Raw genomic sequence first — 24,369 nt, 5'->3', positions numbered from 1 at the left:
TACATTTTTAATGAGGCTATTAGCATAGCGTAGCATCAAGGGTGTACATTCTATTTTTAGACGAACCTCTGTTTTTAAAGCGAAATTTTAAGATGGCATTCAAAGAAAACAAGTCTGAAATGCAACAGATTTGAAGATTTAATGCCTCAGAAAAGTTATGTTAGATCTATAAAATGCATTACCATTATTTTGTTAGCAGATGCTGTTAAGTTTGATGGAATCTAATGTTAAAGTAACAGCCCTACTTATATATGACAGAAACAGGGATTTTTATGTCTCTATCATCAATTGTGTAGTATTTAAGTCACCCTTAAAAATGTCTAAATGTTATTACATTAAATACTGTCAAACTTGGTGGCATCTGCTAACAAATCATGCTAGTGCTTTTCACAGAACTATCATATTAGCATAGTGTAGTGTAGCATCAAGGGTGTACATTCTATTTTTAGACAACCCTCTGTCAGTTTAACATGTTTATTTACTAAAATGAATTATAAAAATAGTCCATGAACAATGCTATTGATCATACTCGTGTGTAATGTGCTGCTTTTCCTGTTTTGTAATGTGAAATGTGTCGTTTTATTGCGGCATTCAAAGCTAACATTTAGGCTGTGTCTGAAATTTGACAATTTTGAAGACCTAATTGCTCAGAAAAGTTATGTTGGTCCTGAGAAAAGTGCTTGCATAAATTAGGTTTGACATCTAATGTAATGGCATTTAGATGTGTTTCCATCCAAAGTCGCGAATTTAACTTGTACGCAAAATTGGAATATCACATAAAACATTTCAAGAGAACAAAAACGTCACTTCCTGAAAAATTGGAACAAAATATCTGTAATAAAAATGCCACTGTGGCTCTTTTTCCTACATCATAAATGTTGCTTCTCAAAGCGTGAGGATTAAACGGAATCAATGCTGGCATGTGATCTTGCGTTCGGATACCTGGTGTTTGTTAGACGCTTCTGGGAAGGATTAACTAAATCATTCTGATGACAGACTTTAGCTCAGGTGTTTCTAAATGATCAAATTAACATTTAAGATGCTGTGCAATGAAATTGTTCTGCTGGTTCATCCAGTTATCCAATTTGCTGAGGCAAAGTCATGTGAGTGTTTTGTTGTAATATATATTTTTTTTATTTATGTGCATCTTGGCATTTGCACATAAAAATAGGTGGATAGTGACTTTGGTGTACAAGTACTTTAATAAAAAAATAGTTTGATGTGACCGCTAACAGTGTTTTTGCACTTCCTATAGCCTGATGTTTTGGACTAACTGGAATGAGCGGAGGCCGAGCATCATGAGGTCGACCTTAACCGGCCGGAACATCCGAGTCATTGTTAGCGTGGATGTCAGCACCCCTAATGGACTCACAATCGACCACAAAGCTGAAAAGCTGTATTTTTCCGACGGCAGTCTCGGGCACATCGAGAGGTGTGATTATGATGGCTCGCACAGATACGTGAGTATGGAGGCGCTTTGTGTGACTTTTGAAAAATGCATGGAAGTGCATTAGCTGAAGTAGAGGCTGTGTCTTAAGAGTGCCGGAAACATCTTTCAGCCTTTGTAAAGCTTTTCTGTTTTGTTGAGGTGAGACATTGAAGGATGACATAAAGAAAGTTCGATCCCATCCACGGAATACAGGTCACTTGGGTTCAATGCATTGTCACTTGAAATCAAATATTTTCTCTGGCCAGGAGGACTGAATAAAAGGTCCTATCGTCATTAAACAATCATTGAACATTGTCCAAGGTAACATTGTCTTTTCAGCATTTAAGGTCTTCCATTCACCTTCAGGATGCACCAATGTGACGCTCACATCCAGTGTGGGCAAATGTCAGCCATTAAGTGACTGAACAACTTTAAACTTTAAACTATGAAACTTGCAGGATGTACAAAAAGACCCCTTATCTATCAAAGATCAAGGCAAATTTGATATCTTATGCCATGACCCCGTTTACAGTTTTAGTAAAATGTACATATTTACTATATGTAACTTTGTTCATGGAGTTATTTCAGTTATTTTAATCGATTAAGCTAAAACAAGTTATTAATAACTCTCTAAGTAAACCTGCTTTTATGTTTACTTCCAACAAGTGCCAGGAACCGCAGGTAAGAGGGTTTGACAACCACCAACAATGCTGCGGCGCGCTAAACGGCTCCTAGACAGCTAATGAAACTATCTGCTCGCTAGGCTATTAAAAGGTGAAAATTGATCTGGGCGAACAAAAGGAACATTTGTTTTCTTGTGTGTCAGACAGATACAGAGGATAGAGAGGCGGGATCCTGCCAGAGCGCGCTGTAGGAGGTAGTGCCATCTAGGTTACTGGTGACAGATCCGTAGCCTTTTCAAACTTCCTCTAGAGGAAATGACACGTGCAAGATCTTCAACGTACATAGTCTGAGCCACACATTCAAACTCCCAGGAGTTCAAAATTAATCATGCAAACTGGATTTTCCCTTATGAAACTTTCTTAATAAAACAACACTTGAAATATGACCCTATTTGCTTTCTTAAAGGTAAAGTGTGCAATTTCCGAGTTACTTGCATCACCCAACAGAATTGGAAAAAACAACTTTTCAAAGTGTTCCAGAAAACTTGCCTGTTTTGTGTTTTATTTTCCTGGTTCTTCACAATAGCATAGTAAATGTGTTGTAGAAATGTTACATTAATGTTTTCACTTGTAAGCGCGTTCAAATAAGGCATTTATTTTTACTGGTGACTGAGAATCATTTGTCTCAATTCAGATGTGTGGTTTTCACAGTTTTGAATCATGTGTAGTTTAACCATTTCTATAAAGAAAGTAGTGAATGTGTTGTAGAAACGTTACAGTGCTCTCACTTTCACTTTCAAGTTTTGCAATGTTGCAATTCATTCCAGCCCGCACTAAAAATAATATCCAAACATTTGTGACCAATTTATGAGCACATTCGACTGAAAATCGATCTTTTTACAGAACTCTCCAAATTCAGTCCTATGGGATGTTCTGTAAGTAAGAAAGGGGCGGAGCTCAACAAGTGGTCAATATAGCTTTAAATAAAACAGAAGCAGCTATCTGCACCTTGACTTTATGTTTCAGTTACGCTTCGTCACTTTATTGCTTAGCAAAGTCTAAGTTGCTTGCCTGCTTATAATCTTCTTGAATCGTAAGCCTGCGTACGGAGCAGGAATGCCATGTTCTTGTCCACTGGTTTGTAATTCAATGCTAAAAAGTTTTGATCTTAAGAGATCACAAAGAGGTTTTCACCTGTCGAGACGACGGCTCTGATATTAGAGCATCACGCAGATGTGTCTGCCTGCATCTTTCATCCTGTTCCCCCACCTTTAGAAATGCTCAGAGATAGACGAAGGAACACTTGACTGCGAGAGGGTGAGAACACGCGTTTGACATATTGTCATCTAGGATTAAAGCGCGAGCCTTACTCTCCACACGCCGAGCCGCCTATTATTACTGAAAGACTCTGGCAATCAAACGGACGGCCCTTCAGAGACATCTGTGTCTGTGTGTGTTGCTGAAGAGCGGTTAATGCCACACTTCATAACAGATGTGTGTGGCTTACGAAGCCTTCGGAAATAACTAGCAGAATCTGCGAAAAGCTCTTAAGGCTGGAGAAAATGTGTGTAACCTCTTTTTGTGTTGATTGGTTGCATGCAGTTATCAGAGAAACTGCAATGAAGAATTTGCAGTGGCTTGTTTTGTGGACATTTTAACCTTAACCTCGCATGAAGGCTGATTCCCAACCGAAAGTCCGAAATTTTCGTAAGCATTTTTTCGTATTCGTCATTCGGTGACTCTGAATTGTCAAAACGCCTCTCAAAATGCTTGCTACGGATGCGAAAAATGCTGAAAATAGAACCCGTTTAGAATTTTTTTTTATTACGGATGAAAGTTTCGGAGGCAGTGTGTAAACGTGATTGACACAACTTGAGGCCGTATTTATTTCTTAACGTGCGGAAATTTCGGACGAAAATTTCAGACTCAGTTTGCTTGTTTTTGATATGAATCAGGTGTTGTTTCAGTGAAAGATTTCAGCGGTAATCAAATGGTGAATTGTTTACCAAAGCCTAATATTACACACATTTGTCGAGTATTTATTTTGAAACCTACTTCGTTCCCCTCTCTACCATCTCAGCGTTTCTGAGTGATTCTAATCAATGAATTTCTGATTTCCGTTCATTTCCTTCAGGCACACGAAGAACAGACCCTCTCTCCGCAACTTGGCTTCCTCCCCGAGGCCATGCGTGATGTATCCCCGTGTCTGTTATGGCAGGGATTCCATTTACACTCTCCGCAGATCTGGCTTAATCATTTATAATGTCAGGGATAATGGAGGAGGGCTGTCCTTCGGGTGTCATGGTGGTTTCCCCCTCCGGCTCTGGCCGTGTGTGTGTGTGAATTATACAGTCACTCAGTGGGGTTTATTTTGGTCTGTGCACCTTTGTGATGAAGCGCAAAAAGTAAACTGCCTGATGGAACTGTCCTGTACGACATGAGAGATAGTTTGTTTTATTTATTACCGGTGCTTAAGTTATTGAATGATTTTTACAAGGATCTATCTATCTATCTATCTATCTATCTATCTATCTATCTATCTATCTATCTATCTATCTATCTATCTATCTATCTATCTATCTATCTATCTATCTATCTATCTATCTATCTATCTATCTATCTATCTATCTATCTATCTATCTATCTATCTATCTATCTATCTATCTATCTATCTATCTATCTATCTATCTATCTATCTCTGTGTCTAAAAAGCTAGCTAGCTTTTTAGTATTTTATTTGCGTATAAGCCTTTAGGTCAAAACTTTAAGGTCATGAGAAGCATATTCACCCAAGCATGCCGAAACTTTCGACTCTGTCTATAAACTGGAATATTTAACAGGGCTCCTTTAAAAAAATAAAATAAAATATTACCAGGTTATTTCTCTCACCTAAATTCTTCCCCTTAAATTTGTAGGTCATTGTGAAATCAAGACCCGGAACGTTCTTTGGCTTGGCAATTTACAGAGACTTCATCTTCTGGTCCGACTGGACTCAGCGGGCCGTGATCCGCTCTGATAAGTTCACCGGAGCCAATACAAAAGTACTCCGTGCAGACATCCCTCATCAACCGATGGGAATCGTCGCTGTTTCCAATGACACCAACAGCTGTATGTAATTCATTTCCTTTGTTTCATCAAATAACTTTTAACATTGAACTCAAACCAAATGTTTGTACTTTAATTGAAGCTCAAGTCTAGTGACAACAAACCATTGTAGTATATTTCTAAAATCCTTGAATCAAAGAAAGTTATCAAACAGAATGTTCTTGAAAACTAGCATATGAGCATGGTTCTTGGTTGACGTACCGGATGATTTGCAGTCTTGTTTGTATTAGTCACACAAAGCTTGTTTGTATTATTCACACAAGGGGTCTGAGATGCTTACTCTGTGATGACAGCGAATACAATCCAAAGTCACTGATGTTAGATGCGTCACAAGTCACTCGGGGCTTTTTTTGATGGATGCGCAGTGAAGCTAGGACAAAATCAACACATTCTGATATTGGGGTCAGTTAAACTCAACACAGTCACAATATTCTTTGCTGATTCTACATATTTTGTGGCAAGCTGGATTTATGTCAGCACGGCATGATAAGTACAGAGACAAATCATATTAATGAGTGACTTTACATCATCAGAAGGGACTTTAATACAGTAATTAAAGGCTGATATATTTCCATAAGTTGAGTAAAATAAAGTTCTGTTCAGAATTAAGGACTTTTCTCGATTCAGATTACATCTATATATTAAGATCCTGAATCAGGATTGTGATCTAGTTTCAGATTATAACCTGTACTCAAATACAGATTGTGAATTATTCCTTTTGCTCTGAGTCCATATTCTGAATTCAGATTATCTAAATTGTACATCCATATTGTAATCTAGATTCTGTTTGCTTTGAATATATAGATCCAGATTGTGATCTAGATTCCTTTTACATGGAACATATAGATTTTAAAACAAGATTTAGATTTAGATTTAGGTTACAATCTATATTGTACCTCCATATTGTAGTTAAGATTTGCTCCTTGTATATAAATTCTAAAATATAATATAGTGATCTAAATTCAGATTTATGAGCTGGAAATACAGACTGTGAGTCATATTATTTTGGATTCAGATTATGATGTACATTTTACATCCAGATTGTTATCCGGATTCCGTTTGCACTAAATATTTTGATTCATAAATCAAAATTGTGATTTAGATTGAGTTAGATTCAGATTATGTCTATCTATTTTTCACATCTCTGATTATAACCCAAACTCTGTTTGCTCTGAATATATAGATTCTAAATCCAGATTGATTGGAATTGATTTAGATTCTAATAATGATTTATGTTCATGTTCCTTTTTTTATTAGTCTAGATTCTGGATCAAAAATTTTATTTAAGATTGTACATTTCCCCTCCTTTTTTAAAAATAAGAGATATAGAAATGGCCATCAGGTGTGCATTTTATTTATTATATATTTATAAATATATTTAAAAAAGAAAAATTCAAGTGCATATATTTGCATGCTTTAAATGTGCATTTTCAGTTGTGCATTGAGGTTCTTCAGACAAAAATCCCACTAAATGCCCAGCCTGGCCTGCACTGCTGGAAGTACATTTACATAAATTCTGTTTAGTGACCATGGTGACTTTTACGTTTATGTGTCCCGACCACGAAACTTACACCTGCAGTGCTTGGTAATTGCATCTGTTAAAACTCACAAGGAGCACCACATTTCAAGTGCCTTAGGCGCAAATCTTTTAATGCGTAGAAACCAAACTCGATTCTCCCGGGAAGTAAAACTGCACCATGAAATTTACCGAATTAGCAGAATTTATAGTACGTGACACATTTATAGAATGCCCGCTTTCCACTCGGCTTCTTTCTTGGCTTCGATAGAGACATTTCTTTGTTTGCGGTTCAAGCCTCTGTGTTTCAAATGACTCTAATGGAAGCAGCTTAGATGCTTGGCATCCTAAACCGCAAATGGAGATTTTCTCATCTCAGGCCTCTCTTTGGAGATTTGGACCTCGGTGGCCACCGTTCCTCCTATCTATACACCGCAGATGACTCTATTAAGGGAATTCGCTCAGACTGTGATATAACATGCTGAAAAACATATTTACAGTCATACCGGCCATTATTTTTTAAGTCATAATTCAAATAAAAGAGTAAACACTGCTAAGACAGACTTAAAAGCAATGAACATTCTTTCATAATTTTTTTCACCATTTTGAATATAATTAAAATTTTTCTTTGTAGGTGAACTGTCCCTTTAAAAGTGGCGGCCATCTGCAATTCCTTTTATTCCAACTAATAAACATTCCTTTATAATCACCGGCCAACAGAAATCAGCCATCGATGAGTCCAAGCTATTTAAAGCCCCATCCCATAATAAGCAAAAGCCTCCCAGGACTGAAGCCTCATGTCGCTACGGTGAAAGACTCTGGCCCAATGCACTCTTCTGAATCCTCACCATTTGTGCAGGGGAATACACTCGGCCCAAGGCTCTAGAATCTGGCAGTCGTGTGTTTGTAGATAGTGCACGGTTCAGAGACCCGCTCTCCACGCCAGCGTCTGTGCCAAACACAGTTCAAACTCACACCCGCTGAGGAGCCCAACCCTCTGACTGGCACTGCAAGAGTGCCCTTCAAACCATGTGTGTGTGTGTCTGCAGTGCCAAGCAGAATGTGTTACATTAAAGGGGTCCTATTGTGCCCTTTTATGAAGTCTTGGCTTTGTTTTTGGGGTGTACTAGAATAGGTTTTCCATGCTTGATTGTTCCAAAAACATTCTTTTTCACATATTTTACATTGCAGCTCTCTTCCCAGTTTGTCTTAAACGCCCTGTTTAGTTCCTGTTTCGATGGAGCCCCTCCTTCCGAAATGTGCTCTGATTGGTTAGCTGGCCCAGTGTGTTGTGATTGGCGAACCACTTTGAGAGTGTTCCGGAAATGTCAGACCCCTTACCATAACTGCGAGTTACATCTGCTCAGGTGGCGTCAATTTTGCAGAACCCTTGCAAGCACAGATTTGACAGGACGTTTAAGCAGCAACCTTCCGGTCTCTCTCTTGAATCCAACACGGAAGTGACTTAAACTGCAATTCATCGAATGGCTGCTAGAGACAGACTCCAAAAGAAAGTCGATCCCATATACCCCCCATGTTAATATGCCCAACTTTACAGCAGACAAAAATGTTTACAGCCTGGTACAAAAAGTGGTTTTGGTCTATATAGCTAATTTTGCCCTTCATGACAACTGTTAGGGGGGTGATTTTTTTTTTTATAACTCATCCATTTAAATTATATTAAGCCTTAAAGTTCTGCATAATTAAGGGCGTGGCCACTTGAGTGGCAGGTGGATTGCCGCTGCTGTTACTACTAGCCGTTTGTCTGCTGTCTGTTAGCCGTCACGTCACCTCAGCTAATCCCGCCTCTTTGCCCATTTTCAGTTGCTGCAAAGATGGCGATGGCCGGTTCCGCCCACTTTGGGCTTCAAAAATGCTCTTTAGAAACTACGGGTGACGTCACGGACACTACGTCCATTGTTTTATACAGTCTATGGTGAACACTAACAATCTTACAAAAGCAAGAGCCCCATAGTTAAACACTACATCGACACTGTTATGTTGGCTAGCATGCTAGCGGAGCCAAACAGTTTGCCCTTTGTTTACATCGTTGCAACAACATAAAACTTATAATTGGAACTGTTTTAAAACTGTTAGAAAACACTAACAACATAAAATCAAATAATAAAATAAATGGGGTGAAAAAAGACAGCGTTTTGACATGACAGCAGTTTCGACATGACAACAACTCGCTACTAAAGCAGGTCTTCTTTTTCTTCTCTAGCACAGCTTAACCAGGCATCTCCCCTGTTTTTGTGTATTCCGTGGGTGGGGATTATTTAAATGAGGAACACTGTGACTTCACAAGATCCGGAAGAAACGCGTTGTAGTTCTCAACGTGTTTTCTGTGAAAGAGAATATCTCCCTTTGGAGTTGACTTTGAGCTTTGTAGCCTTGCAGATCTTTTTATGCTCAAACAGCAACATCCAAGTGCCATTTTTTTATAATATTTCTTCAATGATAAAGTTGTTGTTGTTGTTTATTTTTTATTTTTTTTATTAATTAAATGTATTTCCTTTCACCCAAAGAACCTGCCTTGCTTTCTTTATTCCATGGAACACAAAATAAGTTACTGTCCAAGCTCCTTCTTTCCATCTTCTTTCCAAACACATTCAAATGTGGTGCCTAACGTAGGGTTTGTTTAAAGTCGGCATGAAGCGGAAGTTGCGATAGTATTTTTTTGCCTATTGTGACATAATTATATCCGAGTGAAAGGGCTTCTCGAACAAGAGCAAATGGAGGAAGAGATGTCCTGCAAGAGGGAGGGGAAGTTATTTACACATGATTTAAAAAATATGATGCGCACGGATAAATAATTTATAAAACAGCAATATTCCATAAAGAATTTAATATAAGAATTGTCGATTTTGATTTCATGGTGACTTTAAATTCCTTATCCTAAGTAGCTCTAAATCTTGTCAAACATTTGGAGGTGTCACAATTTGTTACGAGTGATTTGTTATCAAGGATTTCTCTTATTACTTCCAGGTGAGTCGTCCCCCTGCAGCGTGAATAATGGAGGGTGCCATGACCTCTGCCTTTTGACTCCGCTTGGTGTGGTAAACTGTACTTGCCGTGGGGAACGGATATTACTGGATGATAACAGATGTGTATGTAAGTCCTGTACCCTCTCTCTCTCTGTTTCTCTAGCTCATTTTCCTGGACTTTTTTTCAACTTGCCCCAAATGCTTATGTCCCAGTACTTTGAGTTATGTGGCTAAGTCCATATGCTGTGGCCAAACAACTTTATTACTTCACCATCCTTCTGTAGGTCCAGTTAGTGCACTAGTAAGAACTCTAGAAAGATTCTGTGTCTGAATTGAATGACTGTGATTGTGATTTGGATTCTACATCAAGATTGTAATTTAGATTCATGTTGCTCTGAATATAGATTTGAATATAGATTCTTGATCAAGATTGTGGTCTAGATTCTAGATTCTCTAGATTCTATATCTAGATTGTATTTCAGATTTCCATATGCTTTGAATATGGATTCTTGATCAAGATTGTGGTCTAGATTCCAGGGCCGGAGTGGGGCCACTTTTCAGCCCTGGAGTTCATGCCCAAGACCGGCCCACTTTTTCCACGGTGGAATTCCAAATTAGCACTTTTTCCAATTTGGATAAATGAAGCAACAGTTCAGTTGTTACTATTGTGTAGTTGGTATTAATACCATAGTTCAACAAATAATGTAAAGGTTAAATAATAATTCACTTAGACTTTATAAGAAGCAATTGCGATTTTATATCACACAATTCAGACTATATCTCGCAATTCTGTATTTCTGACTTTAAAAAGAAGCAATTGCAACTTTATTTCACGCAGTTCTGACTTAATATCTTGCAATTTCTGACTATAAGAAGCAATCGACTTTAATTCACACAATGCTGACTTTATAACACGCAATTGCGACTTTATATCTCACAATTCTGACCATCTCGCAATGCTGACTTTATAACACGCAATTGCAACTTTATTTCAGGCAATTCTGACAGTTATATCTCGCAATTCTGACTTTATAAAACGCAATTGAGACTTAATATCACGCAATTCTGACCATCTCGCAATGCTGACTTTATAACACGCAATTGCAACTTTATTTCAGGCAATTCTGACTTTATAACACGCAATTGAGACTTTATTTCACGCAATTCTGATGTATTCCGAAATGTAAACTCGCAAGTGTGAGATAAAAAGTCGCAATTATCTTTTAAAACGTTTTATTCTGTGACGCAAACAAGCTTCCATACCTCCTGGCCTCTTCCTCCCAGCCATCCTCCCTGACGCGTACCATTACGGTAACGCCGGTTTCACACCGCAAGCGTCAGCGGCGCGTGAGCAGCACGTATTTTTTTCGGCGTCCATGTTATTCAATGAGTGCATTCACATCGCACGCAGAAGCGGCGCGGCAGCGCGTAGCAGGAGCAGAGCAGGAACAGCAGTGCAGCGATAGTTTCGGCGCCCAGTCTATTTTTAACGCGCCGCTTACGCCGAATTAAAGTGACACGCATTGATCAAGGCCAAAATACACCGCAGTTTTACCCCAAAAGCGCATTGATGATATCTATTGTGTTTTAAACAGTCACTCAAATGACCAACAGCAATTTAAAAAGAAAACAAATGTCCAAAAACAAACTTGTTGCCCCAACAATAAAAACAAAGACGAATCAAAAGTTATACAAATGAAATGATTAATAGAATAAGCTTCTTGACAAGTCTTTTCTCTTAAATGTATTTGAAAACGAAATAAAGCAATGCCAACTCACCCTGATTATAGAGTACTCTGTCTGTACACAACCCGCGGTTCAGCCGCGCGTGACAAACGCTGCCAGTGTGAAAGCAAAACGCGCGTGTCCTGCTCCTGCTCACCATACGCACTGCTCCTGCTCTGCTCACGCTCTGCTATCGCGTGCAGTGTGAAACCGGCGTAAGGCCGGCCAGGCGCGGTAGGCGCCGACGATGCCGCGGGCCCGCGGCCGCAGTAGCCTACCTAAAACGTTTTGGAAAAGACTGGCTGTGGACCCAACCAACTCTATAGTAGGGGAGGGGAGAACTCCCTCACATGGTACAACCCATGCAGAGGCTGCGCGCTGCAGTGTCAGAAGGCAGAACGTGTAATGTTACTAACGTGACATTGAAATGTGAAAAAAAAAAAAATAAATAAAAAAAAAAAAAAAAAAAAAATCCTCGACCGGCCCAAAAGTGAAGCGGCCCACCGGGAATTCTCCCGATTACCCAATCCGGGCCTGCTAGATTCAGATCCATATTCTAAATCCAGATTGTGATTCAGATTAAATTTGCTCTCATTATGTAATTCTGGAACCAGATTATGATTTATATTGTATATCCATTTTGCAATTCCAAATCATTCTCACTCTGAATGTAGATTCCAAATCCAGATTGAGATTCAGATTTGTTTGGCTCATAATTTAGGTTCAGGATCCATATTATGAAATACAACTGTATATCCAGATTGTAATCCAGATTTCCCTTACTCTGAATATAGATTCTAAATCAAGAATGTGATCAGGATTCAGAATATAATCCATAGTATAAATCATGATTCATTCTGGAACCAGATTATGATCTGTATTGTACATCCAGATTGTAATCCAAATTCATTTTGCTATAAATATAGATCTAGAATCCAGATTGTGATCTAAATTCTTGTTTCAGATTGTAGAATAAATTCTTATTCCAGATTGTGGTCCAAATCATGTTTGCTACTCTTTAAATGCCAAGGGGATGGCAGTTTTAGATCCTATCTGGATGTATAGCATTATACACTGCTTTAAGTCTAAATACTGCTATCTTAACACCACAGCTGCATAGATGATACTTTTGGCTAGATCTAGATATCAGATGTTTTGCTACTCTAGTAATCAAGATAATGGATACCTTAAATTTGGACTTGAGGGTTCTCCTATAGGTCTTAATACTGAAACATCCATCAACCTGGAATGGATCTTTATTTATATTTGTATTCCCTCTCTCCAAACTTAAGAATATTAGATGATTTGATGCTTAGATTCAGGACAGCTTTATACAGACACTATACACAGTGACTTTCAGTCTGGGATTGCAACAGTGCTCAACACTCGCTTGGAGAGGATTACGGGGTTTATACACAGATGTGGTTTTGTGTTGTAACAGCTAGACATAGTGCATCTGATGGAAGAGAACAGAACACAGGGGACTCAATGAAAAGGCCAAGGAGAGATCACTCTGACATTTGTGTAAATAGACCAACAGTGTAAAAAAAAAAAAAAAAAAAAAAAGTGCAAATGGAACTTGCTCTTTTGCCACGTCTGACCTTGAGCCCTTGGCTGATTATTTTTCAAACACTCTAGCAGTCAATGCAATTCCTTGATCTTTACATCAGCACTGCACATCACAACTCTACAAATCTCTTTTACTCTTGTCTTCTAGCCATGAACTCCTCATGTAACATCCACTCTGAGTTCCAGTGCGGAAATGGGGAATGCATTGATTACCAGCTGACATGTGATGGAATCGCACACTGCAAAGACAGGTCGGATGAAAAGATGCAGTATTGCGGTAAGGATCCAATCAGGCAGGCAGGCAGGATGTTATGTTTGAGCCCTCAGGTTTCATCTCTAAACTAAATTCTAAATACGAATGGGCTAATGTCTCTACAGCAGTCTGGCTAAAACATAATGAGTGTGAGTGATGTGACAGACTGACTTTCTCTCTCTCTGTCCTTACATTCTCAAGCAGAGTTTCACATAAAGCAGTTGTTCTTGGATACTTTTGCTATTATCTATTACCCTTCCATCCATCCATCTTAAATGGCATTGCTGTTGTTACATGCCCTATGCCTAATTCTCAACTTTTTCATTCTCTAGAAAACCGGAACTGCAGACACGGCTTTAAATCATGCTATAACCAGCGATGCGTGGCCAATTATCACTTCTGTAATGGCGTGAATGATTGCGGGGATAACTCAGATGAAGCTTACTGTAATAGTGGGTATTTTTTCTTCTTCTTAAAGATTTGAAACACATGCTCAGTCCAGTGTTGGTCAGTCCAGGAATCTTAGTTTTTCAATGTTCTACACAACTAGAGAAATTCAGACCATTAATCAATACACCCTTGAATCATTGCCTTATTTGAACATCTACACAGATGTTAAATCTAACAGCATTAAGCTTTAATGCAGAAACATCTATAATGTAGACAGTACAAACCATAGATCTCTATACTAAGCATCAGTGAAGGCCAATGAAAGCTGTTCTCTTGGCAGCAATGCAGAATCGAAATGGCAAAAGTTTTGCATTCACACTATCTCTGGACTTGAAAATGGAGTAGATCTCATTTTGCTGTAAACAAGTTTCAGTTTAGTTTCTGTTTACACATATTTTTGAAACATTGTCTGCTTAAATACTAATTATTTAAATTTGAATTATTATTTAAAATGTGGAATTATGCAAATTTATTATGGAAGTTAACCCATAACACTTTGCGTTTACATTATATACTGAACTGATTTTAATTCAGATTGCTTTAAAGGGGTCTGACTTAATTTAAAGCTTTCTGGTACCTGGCTTCAATCAGAGCTTTCACACTTGAGCCAGAAATCTCATGAACTACATTCAGAGCCCTGAAATGAATAAAGTTATAGGTTCTTAAACTAACATCATTTCTATTTTACTATTTTTGGGCAATCATCATTAAATTCAAATGAAATAAAATCTTAAGGGTAATGCAGAGCATCTACATTTTCCCCTGTGGTTCCAGATTCCTCGTGTTTGTCTTCTGAGCGACGTTGTGCAGATGGTTCCTGTATCCCTTCATCATTCTGGTGTAATCAGATCATCGATTGTGCTGACGCATCGGACGAGAAAATCTGTAGTAAGATTAACATGTGAAGGCGTTTGCCTGTTCGCACTTCTGATGGTGTGTGCTTGCGTGTCACTGAGCGTGTGAAACACTCGTCTCACTGCCCACTCTGTGTTTCTAGATAGCACAGACTGCATGGAATACTACAGACTGGGTGCTCGCGCCAGCAAAAGCGAGAGGTTTCTAAGCTGCAATTCCACGTCTCTGTGTGTTCATCCCTCCTGGATCTGTGACGGAGCCAATGACTGTGGGGATTACGCAGACGAAATACACTGCCACGGTAGAAATGCATTTGCATTCTCTCTCTATTTTCTCTTGTTTGTTTGTGCTCAAAGTACAAGATTGTCTCGTTCAGAATGGAAAATAGCATTGGGAACAAAGGGAATTTTTTACAAAGTTCGCATTGCGGTGCAGTGACGGCTCACATCGCTAGTGCCTTTTATGATGCTCTGAAACATGGACTTTTTTTGACTCAATCACACTGAGTCCTGCCAAATTTTTGACAGTAATATGCTTAGATATTTATGATATATGTAGAAGGACCAGGTCCTACTGGGAATATTTAGTGAATTAATAAGTCCCTTCGGTTAAATAAAACACAACTCTGGAAGTCAATGAATATGTAGAGTTTTTTGTGCAGAACTTTACGATCCTGTCAGAATTTATGAGTTGAGCAGCGCCTTAATATCGTAATTAAAAGTTGGAAACTCTGGATTTTCTTTGAAACCTGTAAGTTGGGGCATGTCAATGAAATAATCATGGTGGAAAAGGGTTGCTAACGACCATAACTTAAGTTTAATTGTGAATGTTGACTCTACAGTTCAGTAGAGTGTTGATATTGATGAATTCTCTCTCACACACACACACATATACTATATATATATATATATATATATATATATATATATATATATATATATAAAAAAGTCTTTTTTTTATGATTTTCATATTTTAAAATGTAATCTTTGGATCTTGGAAAAGGGCTAAACAAAACATACAATATATAAGGGCATTTGAAAAATAGCGAATATAAATTATACCATGGTAAACTTTTTCCTAGACAGTTTTAATGTCTTTATACAGCAAAAGAAAAATGTTTTAATAAAAACCAATGCCTTGGGACATAAAAGTGCCTGTAAACACCCATTTATGATTTCCAAACTTCTCTATACGGTAGAATCTTCCCTGGAGGTCTTGAAGGCTGAAATACACCATACAAAATATATGATTGTTTGCTAAAGTTTCTAGCACGGATTCTCTGGGAATGTTTGCTCAAAAAACTTAACTGCAGAGAAGTCTTTCAGAATTGAATTGAAATATGGAGACTGTTCAGCTCTTGACATTCTGTGGTTTATCCAGTCAGTTGTTGCAGATATTGCAGGTTTAAAATGACCTTGATCTACAAATCAGAAACCAAACTCAAATATAAAACCACAGATAACACATTGGATGGTTGAAGCCTAGGTAGACATTCAGAGGTCGGACAATTGATTTGTTTACAGCATGTTCTCATCCTTTTCTCGAAGTGGTGGTGAACCTAGCAAACCCTTTGGTGATATCAGGCAGTGGGAATCACAGATGGTTTATCTAAACCCCTATCCTCTCCGTTTGGCCATTTCTCTCAGCTTCTGCAGTACATACGTGTGAGGACAGCCATTTCGCGTGTCCCAGTGGAAACTGCATCTCCAGCGTCTGGTTGTGTGACGGACAGAAAGACTGCGAGGATGGAGCCGATGAATTTCAATGCGGTAAACGCCACCTCTCTACATTTATCAACTAATCATGCCTGCTGGACACATTCTGCACTCTATATTTCATCCTAATGAATATATTCACTTCTAAAGATTTTATTTATCTTCTAGTCACGTGCAACCATCCACATTAGAGTGTAAGTGCTGTTTTACGGTTTTGATCCACTTGTCACGGCTAGTATGTGATAAGTGCTAAATGTGGGAGTTTAGCTGCTTGACATTCCTGGCTTTACAGCGTTACAGTTGTTATGCTCTGTTCCTTGTCTAATCTGTCTTATTCTTTTATTTTAAATTCCTGATGTATTACTGTAGATGGCTGATAATCTGGTACCTTTTCACCTCAGTAATTCTGACTTTTTTCTCATAATTGCACATTTATATTAGTTCCAATTATGAGTTTATATTTCAAAATGTGATTTTTTTTTTCTTGCAATTGCATCTTTTTCAGAATTGCAACCTCACAATCTCGTAATGCTGCTTTATATTTCACGATGTGACTTTATTTCTCGTAGTTATAACTTTGTTTCTCGCAATTTGCTAATTTATACCCTTTATATCCCACAATCTGAATTTAAATCCCGCAATGTGGATTTATTTTTCTTGTTATGTAGATTCCCCCCCCACCCCCCCGAATTGCTGCTTTATCTTACAATATGACTATATATCTCACAATTCTGCTTTATATCTTTCAGTGTGCATTTATTTTTTGTAAAAAAAATTCTCACAATTTGCTCATTTATGTCTCCCATGGTGACTTCATATCCCAAAATACATCATTGTGGCTATTTCTCACTATCACGACTTTATATTTTGCAAATGCGACGATATCTTACAGTGTAACTATATTTCATTGTTTTAAACTTTATTGCAAAATGACCTATTTTAAATCTGACAGTAACAATTATAGTGTGAAATACTAAAGTCTCTTTATTTTCTTCTTTATAAATCTTGTAATTTTTGAAGTTCATGTCTACATAAGCCAACACACTTTGTTTCCAGGCTGTTCTTTGGGAGACAAACATGTATAACTTTAGGTGAAGGATCATTCCATCCACACCTTGCTGTAATATATTGTATAAAATATTAATCTTATAGACATTCATGTTTCTCTCCATCTCAAACTTGGTCATGTACCTCCGAACTTTAAGGTAGGAAGTTCTAGGAAGTTCTGCTTCCCTGCTGCGACCCATCATTGCTTTGCTTCTGTCCCGACCCCATGGCAGGAATCCATTTGGTTCTGCTTCAAAGCGTTGTGTTCTGAACAAGAACTCTGATCTGCGAGTGAAGCTCCCATGTAGCCAGAGCAACTCTTGACCGCGCATCGCCCTCGTAGTCACTGACCCAAAATCTGAAGTAATTTGGATTTATTTCCGTGTCCTTGATCTTGACAAATGCAGGGGCCACCAGCGCTTTTTCACCTTTTATTTTGGTTATTTGTTGTTTCGAGACTTCCCCTACAGCTGCTTTTGAAGAATCACCCTCATTTACCTATTCATCCTCTTCAGTTTTATTGTCTTCAGCCTTTTGGTGTCACACCTTTCTCTTTCTGACCTTGGTCTCTCTGTTTCAGCCCCTGGTGGCTTTGCCCAGATATCACAAAATCGATGGCAAAAGCAAACAAACTTTCAGACTGCTGAGAGGGGCATATTTGCTCGCACCTTTCATGGCTTGCGTGCGTATGCAAGCGGACAATTACTTTAAAAGTGCTTGCTAGCAGGATCGTCTTCCAAAGTTGAATTTCTAATATCAACAAGGGCTTTTAGAGGCCACCTACAATTTGGCGTTCACAGGCAAACGTAACTATTGAATGTCTCTTTCATTTTGCTTATTATAAGGTATACGTGTTCTTTTTCTTAGTTTTAAAGTAATGACAGGAATAATTCCCGGGAAATTTAAATTCTGTCATTATTTATTCACCCTCATCTTGTCCCAAACCCGTATGACTTTCTTTCTACCCTGGACCACAACATAAAATATTTTAAAGAATTTGAACACGATTTACAGCTTGATGATCCTTTCTATTTGGAAAAGAGCAGTGTGAACATGCAAAAAAATAATAATAATAATTATAATTTCAGTGAAATTAATATACTATGTTTTAGTTTGATAATGTTTTTTATTTAATATTTTGTATTTTTAGGGGATTTCATGTAACTAAATTGTATTTACGCTGTATTTATAATCCATTTATTTACTTTTTGAGCATAGACCTGAAAATTAAATTTCCAGCTTAAACTCATAAATCTTGAATGCTTTGGAGCACATACTTAAGTTTAATCTCTTTTCAAAGACGACACTTGGCAAATTATTGCTGAAGTGAAAAAAGTTTTAAAAAGTTACAGAATTTTATGTTTATTGTTATGAAAAATGCACATAAATACTATATAAATTTTTTTTTAAATGAAAAATATTTTTTCAAAAACACATTTTACTTTAAAACTGCAAAGAAATCAAAGCCATATATCTAAACAAGTTGTGTTCCAAATTTGATCGTGATACCTCAAAAAATGAGCTTTCAGTAAGATTCTGTTTGGCCGCAGTACCAAAAGTTTTCACTAAATGAAATTTGTCTCCCATTCATTCCCAATGCGGTCATTTAGTGTGACTATTTTTTTTCAGGACCATTTAGCCTTTTCGAATCGTTCCCATGATTATTTGTGTGTGTGTGTGTGTGTGTGTGTGTTCACATAGCAAGTTCCAAAACCTTTACCAAGTTTTGTACCATTCTGATGAAGTAAATAATTCTAAAAAAACAAAACGTAAAATTTTTGGGTCAAAAATGCCCGAAGAGCACTTGAGGCTTCGGTCTCCCTTGGGTTTGTTCTCAAAGTTCACGCTTTTGCCTCTAGATTCATCGTGCCTTTGGAATCAGTTTGCCTGCTCGAAAAACAAGTGCATCGCCAAGCAATGGCTCTGTGACGGGGAGGACGACTGCGGTGACGGATTGGACGAAAGCGAGGAAATTTGCGGTAAAACTCTGAAGCACGAATTTGCATTTAGGCCACACAATGAAAGACTTCCTCTGAGAGGAAGGATATAAATCAACATGAAAGAGGCGGAAAGAAAAATTGGCCTGCGGTTTCATCATAGTTACGAATTTATGGCCAAGCTGTGCTCTTAACAAATGGGCTCTGAAAAGAAAAGAAAAAAACACTCAGGTTCCGAAAAGGTCAAACACAAGCAGATTGTTGAACAAGTTTTTAAGACAATGCTTAAACCTTTTTTATTTACTTGGAGGACTTTTTTTTTTTTAAATACATGAATATTCATTAATGACACAGTGCAGCATGTTGGCTTGAGATTGAGATTCTCATTCTCTCTCTTACTGATTCTCTCTCTCGACAGGCTCTGCAACATGCGCCCCTGGCTTGTTCAGTTGCCCAGGATCGTATGCTTGTGTATCTAGGAACTGGTTATGCGACGGGGAGAGAGATTGTCCTGATGGCAGCGATGAACTAGCGGTAGCTGGCTGTGGTAATTTCAACCATGATATTTCCTCCCACAAAACCAGCAACTTCCTTGTACATTTCCTGTTTTCACCCCAAACCACATTGTAGGAACAAAATGGCTCCTTTTGGTATTACTACTACTGTTTTAATTGTTTTACTACATGTATTATCTTAAATGTATTTTTTTTTATTATCTTTCATCTATTTACGTGATACGTTATTTTCATTATTATTTTTTCTTAAATGTAGAAGAAAAGTAATCCAGGCATCTATTCTATCCTATTCTGTTCTGTTCTGTTCTATTCTATGCACACTAATTAACACCACTGTTGGATTTTAAGGTGTTCGATTTTGCCGATAGGTCTTCTTTTTATCTGCTGTCCCTGAGTTTTCCGACTCACATTCAAAATAATTGGGGATTTTAGACAAGTCTCAAGTGTCTATTACACCCTCCCCCTTTTATCCTAACACATAACTAACTACCTGTTTGTTCCTGTTCCTCTCTTTAATAAGCTCCAAACAACACGTGCACTGAAAGCACATTCCAGTGTCGTAACCAGAACTGCGTCCCGCGGCGTTTCGTGTGTGACCATGACGACGACTGCGGAGACGGTTCTGACGAGTCTCTTGAATGCGGTAAGCAGCTCGTGTTTCTCGATTCATTTGTTCATTAGTTATTATGCTGGCACAACATTAATTGGACGTTTCGATGGTTGGAATGCATGCACTTAGTTTGACATACCTCAGCTCTAAGAGTAAACATGCTAACTCACAATAATTAACTGAAATATATCAGTTCATGTATTTTATTTTAGTTGTTATATTGAAGAGGAATTTCACAAACCTGTTCAGGCAAATGTAAGCCTACAAAATTTGAAAGAGAGACAATAGGAAACTACATTTTTACATAAAATGTGTTTATAACTGTAATAGTCCTTTTCCCTTTTAAATCAGCGTAAATTAAAAAGTGAGTTTAACAGATCCTTTCATGATGTATTAATACAATAGTTTTATCTCATTTAGTGATGAGAATTTGATTGAAAAAAAACTGTACATGGTTATTATTTAAAATCGGCTTTATTGTACTTATATACAAAATATAAATCTTGCAATGTGACATTTCATAATTGTGACTTTGTAAGTCCCATTTGTGACTTTATGGGCCCTATTTTAACGATCTGAAACTCAAGTGTCAAAGCGCAAAGCGCAAGTAACTTTGTGGGCGGGTCTTGGCGCTGTTGCTATTTTCCCGGCGGGATAAATGACTCTTGCGCCAGGCGCAAATCTAAAATGGGTTGGTCTGAAGTAGATTCATTATTCATAGGTGTGGTTTGGGCGTAACGTGAAATAAACCAATCAGAGCGTCATCTCACATTCCCTTTAAGAGCAGACGCGCTTGTTCTAAAGTGGATTCCGATTATAACGCCGGATTTGCCAGGCGCGCGCCAGGAGCGGTTCACAGCCAAGGAGAGCAACGCTCTCGTCAGGGACATTGGGGATGGAGAAACCCACCCAAATTAACTTCGGTTAAAAAGGCGTATGATAATTTGGGTAAATGTGTAAGCTAGATAGATGTATGCTTTTATAATAAATTATCTATCTATCTATCTATCTATCTATCTATCTATCTATCTATCTATCTATCTATCTATCTATCGTAATAATGTATGATTTGCAAAAATGAAAACTACTGCTTCTGTGTAGATGAGAGAATCAAAGTGTATGCGCGTTGTGCACACGCTACATTGATTATGGCGAAGCATGCGCCCTTAAAATAGTATATGAATAACATGCGCAACGCGCCACTGACTTTAAACTATTTTTTCCTGGTTAGTGGCGCAATTGTTTTCTAAACCTGCAAAATAGCATGAAGGAACGTTTGCGCCGGAACACACCTCCTTTTTTGCGCTGAACCGCCCAGGGAGCGCAAGTTCATTCCCTAGTTTAGCGACGTGCTTCTGTGGAGGGAAAAGCGCGCTTTGCGCGGGTGCAAAATAGGAATGATACATGCGTCGCTGTACAAAGTCAATTGCGCTGGGTGCAAGATAGGGCCCTAAATCTCAAAATGGGACTTTTTATCTCACAATTGTGGATTTTTTCACAATAGGTTTTTGTATCTTGCAATCATGACTTTTTCATAATGACTAGATCTCACAATATGACTTAATTCCTTGCAGTTTGCAACTTATTTTATCTAATTGTAACTTCATATCACAAAATATGACACTTCTCTTCATGTGACAATTCTGACTATTTTCACAATATGACTTTATATCTCGCAATGTCGACTGCGTCTCCCATTGTGACTCTATGTGAGTATTTCCCCGCATTGTGACTTTATATTTTGCAATTGCAACTTAATATCATACAGTGACAATATTTCTTTCTTTTATAATTATATACTGTTGCCTTTGGCTTGCTCAGTTGGGGATATTTGGGGATATTTAATTTAATTAATCAATCAACGATACTATTGATCAGCATGACCAAAAGTGGACGTTCCACTAGAAACAAATATTGATGTATTGTTTTAATTTATTACTGTGAAGCTGCTTTGATACAACCTATGTTGTGAAAAGTACTATATAAATAATCTTGACTTGACTTGATATACAGTATTAACTTAATCTCAATAATAAGGGTTATCTCAGTAATATGGTGACTGATATATCACGCATACATGTTTGAAACACTAACCACTGTAACTTTTTGCCTCGTTGTTTTACATTCACTGTAAAAAAAAAAAAAAAAATGATCAATTAGTTATGACATGTTTTTACATTGCATTAATTCATCAAAATAAGTTAAGCAATTTTCAACTTTTTTTTAATAAGTTTAACAAGATTGAAGTCAGTTTAATGTAATTTTTAAGTTGAAATGACTTAAAAATCCAAGTTGATTGTTATAATTTAAGGCAGCGACTTTTATTTTTAGTGTTCCCTTCCTGTCATACTCTTTTTCTCCAGAGTACCGTTTATGCAAAGAGGAGGAGTTCCGCTGCGCAGACGGGCGGTGTTTATTGAGAGCCCAATGGGAATGTGACGGCTTCCCCGACTGTCTGGACCAATCAGACGAGCTGCCACTCAACCCAAAGTGTTCCGCTGCAGGCGAGTCCCTCTCATATGTCACGCACCCCGTTTGACTGACAGGATCCAGGGTTCCATCCCATATGGGATTTGTCAGAAATCTGGTCCTCCCCGTTTGCGTCTTGTACCCCTGCTAGTACCACCTGAGGCGGGCAGAGAGGTGCTGATGAAACTGCTGTGCCCCTGTTCTTCAGTTTTTGGTTTCAGGGCAAACATATGCCATTCATGTTAACAGATGCCATTACTATTCCCAGCCAAGCTCATTAAGAAACATTTTATGAGGGGAAATTCAATTCAGATGTTTACAACATGTTTATAGTACAACTTTAAAACACTCGTTTGGACAAGTAGGCAATCATCTAGCAATGTTCTAGCAACCGACCTCAACACCCTAGCAAGTGCAGAGCAACGCTAAAAACCACCTAGCACATAGTAACTCTAGGTAGTGCATACACTGTAAAAACATTATATGATCAATAAGTTATGACAACTTATGTTTTTGGATTGCTTTAACTCATCAATATAAGTTAATATAAGATACGACTAATTTTGTAAGCAATTCAAGTTCAATTCAAGACTTACAAATCCAAGTTGATTCTACTTAAAAATCTAAGGCAGCAACTTTTTTTTTACAGTGTAGAAACGTGCTACAGTCCACCCAGAACACCACTTGAGTTCTTTGTCATCTCATGGTTTTGTCCATTTCTGTCTCTCCTTTTTTTTCTCCCGCTGCTCCCTGTTTTAGAAAGTTTGTGCAACGGTTCGGTTTTCATGTGCGCAAACGGCCGCTGCGTTCCACTTGGGAGCGTGTGTAATCAGCATGACGACTGCGGGGACCGATCGGACGAGAGGAACTGCCACGTTAATGAGTGTTTAAACCGTAAAGTCAGCGGCTGTACCCAGGACTGTCAAGACCTACCCGTGGGATACAAGGTGTGTGAGAGAGCACATTTTTCATGCTTTACAAGGTTTTTCTTCCCATGAATTAAGTGTCTGGTTCAACTTGAGGTCCGTTCTGCACTAAAAACTTCCACAATTGGAAATGAGAGATGAAATGCCGACATACGAATGCGAAGGAATGTTTTTGTTTTTCCAGCAAATCTTCGGTAAACCTCATTAGCAGGCTTTAGCGGCTACGACAATATTGAAAAAGTTGCACAAACAAATCGTTCAAAGCAATAATATACGTATGCTACATTCCGCAGAGGTTTAATAGCACTTGGCGCCAAATCCGTGGAAAATGTTATGATCCTATTTCCAGTCATTTCACAACTTTTAATCGTTGAATGTAGAAACACATGTGCTAAAACGTGTATGCTAGATATTTAGAGCTTGAGAAAATCAGTTGATTTAGTGAACAGCAGGAGAATGACATGTAAGGCACAGGCAAAAATTATTATTTTATTTTTTTTTATTTTTTTTGTGGGAGTGTGACACACACTCACACACTCACACACACACACTCACAGCGAGTGGCAGATCGAACAGCCTCGTTTGGCAGACGTCTCAGAATACTGGCATGGTTCTTTGACAGCCTCACTGACTTTAGAA

The 24,369-nt window shown here is 38.1% G+C and overlaps 1 protein-coding gene across 1 annotated transcript in view; it reads left to right on the top strand.

Annotated features, from left to right (window-relative positions):
- Positions 1-24,369, top strand: part of lrp1ba (low density lipoprotein receptor-related protein 1Ba) — a 204,136-nt gene that overhangs the window by 110,140 nt on the left and 69,627 nt on the right. The window contains exons 41-53 of the mRNA XM_081385187.1: positions 1,256-1,460; positions 4,967-5,159; positions 9,661-9,786; positions 13,102-13,230; positions 13,539-13,658; positions 14,431-14,544; positions 14,654-14,812; positions 16,158-16,280; positions 19,133-19,252; positions 19,629-19,757; positions 20,246-20,368; positions 22,699-22,843; positions 23,568-23,751. Coding sequence (XP_081241313.1) covers positions 1,256-1,460; positions 4,967-5,159; positions 9,661-9,786; positions 13,102-13,230; positions 13,539-13,658; positions 14,431-14,544; positions 14,654-14,812; positions 16,158-16,280; positions 19,133-19,252; positions 19,629-19,757; positions 20,246-20,368; positions 22,699-22,843; positions 23,568-23,751 — 1,870 coding nt within the window. The remainder of the gene's footprint in view (positions 1-1,255; positions 1,461-4,966; positions 5,160-9,660; positions 9,787-13,101; positions 13,231-13,538; positions 13,659-14,430; positions 14,545-14,653; positions 14,813-16,157; positions 16,281-19,132; positions 19,253-19,628; positions 19,758-20,245; positions 20,369-22,698; positions 22,844-23,567; positions 23,752-24,369) is intronic.

The sequence above is a fragment of the Scardinius erythrophthalmus genome (assembly GCF_964197995.2).
Source record: "Scardinius erythrophthalmus genome assembly, chromosome: 14".
NCBI lineage: Eukaryota > Metazoa > Chordata > Actinopteri > Cypriniformes > Leuciscidae > Scardinius > Scardinius erythrophthalmus.
Note: the sequence above shows the minus strand (reverse complement) of the source record. Positions and strands in the feature narration are given on the sequence as shown.